The sequence below is a fragment of the Cynocephalus volans genome, chromosome 10, assembly GCF_027409185.1.
Source record: "Cynocephalus volans isolate mCynVol1 chromosome 10, mCynVol1.pri, whole genome shotgun sequence".
NCBI classification, from domain to species: Eukaryota; Metazoa; Chordata; class Mammalia; order Dermoptera; family Cynocephalidae; genus Cynocephalus; species Cynocephalus volans.
The window spans coordinates 1,566,676-1,569,829 of record NC_084469.1 but is presented as its reverse complement, the minus strand read 5'-3'; the positions used below and the strand labels follow the sequence as shown (position 1 = coordinate 1,569,829).

General features: G+C 58.8%; 1 protein-coding gene across 1 annotated transcript; it reads left to right on the top strand.

Annotated features, from left to right (window-relative positions):
- The first annotated feature begins 818 nt into the window (after window positions 1-818).
- On the top strand, window positions 819-3,154 carry RAMP2 (receptor activity modifying protein 2). Its single transcript, XM_063112636.1, has 4 exons — window positions 819-1,492; window positions 1,939-2,004; window positions 2,471-2,582; window positions 2,716-3,154. The coding sequence occupies exons 1-4, from the start codon at window positions 1,084-1,086 to the stop codon at window positions 2,969-2,971; spliced, it is 843 nt and encodes a 280-aa protein (XP_062968706.1). The 5' UTR covers window positions 819-1,083; the 3' UTR covers window positions 2,972-3,154.

Below are 3,154 nucleotides of genomic sequence, written 5' to 3'. Positions count from 1 at the left end.
AAGATTTTTGAGAGATCATGAAAGATAACTTATGGTGGCAGGAATCAGTAAACTGGGACAACAGCAGCAGCTGAGTTCAAGGATCAGTGTCTGGGAGTAATTTAGGAAAGTTTGGTGTTGACAGCTGTGTCTGGGAGTTGAACATTATGGCCAAACCAGCCTTTGGTCTCCTTGGCTTCTTCAGGCTAATGAAGTTCTGGCCCAGGACACAGAGACAGCTGTGGCGTGGCAGAAGTCAGGACTTGTGGGGGGCCGGGCTCAGCTTTGCTGTTTCCCAGCAGTGTGATTTAGGCAAGTCACTTAGGAAAGGAGGAAAGGAAACCAGCATCTGCTGAAGTGAGTGCAACGCCCTTTCATATATGCCATCGTCACTACAGTTTAGTGAGGAGGGGAATGTCCCTATTTTACTTGAGAAGCCATGAAGCCATTCAAGGCTATATGGTTGGGAAGTAGGAAGATAGAATTAGGACCCAGAGCTTCTGAACTCAAGTCCCGGGCCCCTTCCCCTGAGCGTAAGCTTCTTTCTCTATAAAATGGTGATAATAACAAACCCACCTCATACATGAAGTCGCACAATGTAGGTTCTAAATCCCTCCCTTCTTTCTTACAACTTTGGTCCTGAAGAGTTGTGGCCACCTCTTTCCCGGGAATGTAGAAGTCTTGCTTTTGCCCCGCCCCCGCCCCCATCAGGTTGTGAGTCTGGGCCCCAGGAGGTGTCCTGAAAGGAGGGTATTTGCTCCCAGACTTCTCGGGACTCTGGAGGGCCGGCTCCCTCTTCTCTTTCCCGGTTTTGGCAGACGAGCTGACATCAGTGGGTGTTCCTAAGGAAAAGGAACTCTCAGCTGCCCAGCCCAGCTCCAGGCGCCCCTTCCCCCATGGCTCAGGACAGCCCCAACCCTCTGCCTTAGATATTGCGGTGTCGAGAGGCCCTTTGAGCTCCCAGCCCCCTCCCTCTTCTCGAGGTCCGGGAGAGCAGCTCGTCCCCCTACTCCTGCCCCGAAGGAGAGGGGGCGACTAGAACCTGGGGAGCGGAGGCTGGGAGACTCCGGAGAGTCGTGGGCGCCACGCGGCCGAGCCAAGGAAATGGATCCCCGGTCCTGGGGTTCCGAGGGGAGCTGTCCAACCCCGCAGGGCGAGCTGGAAGAGAAGGTGGGCCAGCACCGTGGAGGCGGAGGGAGCGGCGGACTCCAGGCGGGGGGTGCGGCAGCAACTCCCTCTCCAGCCCGCCGGCCCCAGGCGTCGCCCCCGCCCCCCACGTGGCCGCAGCCGTCCCAGCCCCTCCGAGGAAGCGGCGCGGCTTCCTGCGGCTCGGGCGGGGGATATAGGCGCCCCCGCCCGGGCCGGCTCAGCGCCGCCGCCCTTCGTCGCCTCCTCGCCGGCTGCGTGATGGCCTCGCTCCGGGCGGAGCGAGCCGCCGGCTGCCTGCGGCTCCGAACGACCTGTGCCTGTGCCGCGCGGCCGGCAGCGCTCCGCCTCCTCCTCCTGCTGGGCGGTGAGTGCCGCGCCCGGGGCCCGGGCGGGAGGTGCGGGAGGCCCGGGAAGGAACAGGGGCTGCACGGCCAAGGCCGGAACGGGCCCCGGCGTGCGGGTGCGGACAGAAGTACCGAGCAGCGCCGTCCTTCGGACCGTCCCTGACCCCACATCGGAGCGGGCATAGCCCGAGCTGCTTTCCCTTGAAAGATGGGTGCGGGTGGGGGCCCCGCGGAGACGTCTAGGGAGATCTAGGGTTGGCGAGGAGGAAAGGGACTTTGGGCCTGGATATGAGTGAAAAGGATTTGGTGCCAGCCTCCCTTCCCAGCACTGAGGCATCCCGCGCGGGGATGGATTACTCCTTTTTCTCTTCTAACGTGGCCCTGATTTCTAAGCCCCCCATTCCCCCTCAGGCTCCACGACCCAGATCCCCACCCTCCCACCCTCCTCTCCTACTTCTTCCCACAGCTGTCCTGAAGCCCCAGGAATCCCTGGCTCAGCCTCTTTCCACCCCGAGCAGCTTGGAGTTAAAAGGTGAGTAGCCTGGGCTGTAGGAGGGTGGCTTAGAGCGTGGATGAGAGCCAAGTCAGTGGGGAGGAGGGTTCCTTTCCCACAAGGAAGGACCGACTCCAAGTGATGCCCTGCTAAACTCCCCTCTGTTTTCTCTTGGGGTTCCTTGTGATCTTTCTCTCTCTCATCCTACTAAGCCTCTCTGCCCAGCTCTGAGCTGGCCCTCCTCACAGATGGGTGAGAAGACCCCAGCAAAGGCGTATGTGGAAGTTCTTGTCAGGCTGGAATGGGAAGTGCTGTGGACATGCAAGTCATTAAAAGATTCCTGAGCCAGGACTCTCTCCTCAGCCAGGAGTGTCTTGCTCTGGAAACTTTCTGAGGGGTTCCCATGTTTGAAGACAGGGACAGGGGTTCCACCTTGGAGGTACCTGGGCCAGAGGGTGTGGAGGGAGGGGCAGGGATGGTCATGGTGCAACAACTGTACCCATAGGGAAGACTGCGGAGGAGAAATATAAGACAATTGTCCAACACTGCTGGGACTATTATAAGTTTCATATGGACTCTATGGAAAAGGATTGGTGCGACTGGACCATGATTAGCAGGTAGGGGCAGTGCTGGAGGGTGGCTCAGGTCAGAGGCTGGGTTTGCTCCCTGCAGGTGGACCTTGAGTGAGTGTTGGACACTCCTCTCCCTGAGCCCAGCTCCTCCCTCACTCAAGTCCTCTACTGCCCCCAGGCCTTATAGCGACCTGCAACATTGCTTGGAGCGCAGTGCGGAACATTTTGACCTGGGCTTCCCCAATACCTGGGCAGAGAGGATCATCTTTAAGACTCATCAGATCCACTTTGCCAACTGCTCCCTGGTGCAGCCCACCTTCTCCGATCCCCCAGAGGATGTGCTCCTGGCCATGATCATAGCCCCCATCTGCCTCATCCCCTTCCTCGTCACTCTCGTGGTATGGAGGAGTAAAGACAACGATGCCCAAGCCTAGGGTGGCAAGAGGCCATTTTACTCCTCTTCCCACCCCCTCCCCCCAGGTCTCTCTCCTCCCCTCCCTACCCCCTTTTCGCACTCCCACCCCCACCACAGATCCTTGGATTGGAGGAAATGGAAGCCGGGTGGGGTCATAGCACAAGTGCTGTAATCTTACAAATAAAAGGGTTTTTTTACAATG

Excerpts from the sequence above, each read along its gene's own strand:
- RAMP2 (XM_063112636.1), top strand. The coding sequence starts at position 1,084 with ATGGATCCCCGGTCCTGGGGTTCCGAGGGGAGCTGTCCAACCCCGCAG. Across the intron at positions 1,493-1,938 it reads CCTCCTCCTCCTGCTGGGCG|CTGTCCTGAAGCCCCAGGAA; the intron begins GTGAGTGCCGCG and ends TTCTTCCCACAG. Across the intron at positions 2,583-2,715 it reads GACTGGACCATGATTAGCAG|GCCTTATAGCGACCTGCAAC; the intron begins GTAGGGGCAGTG and ends TACTGCCCCCAG.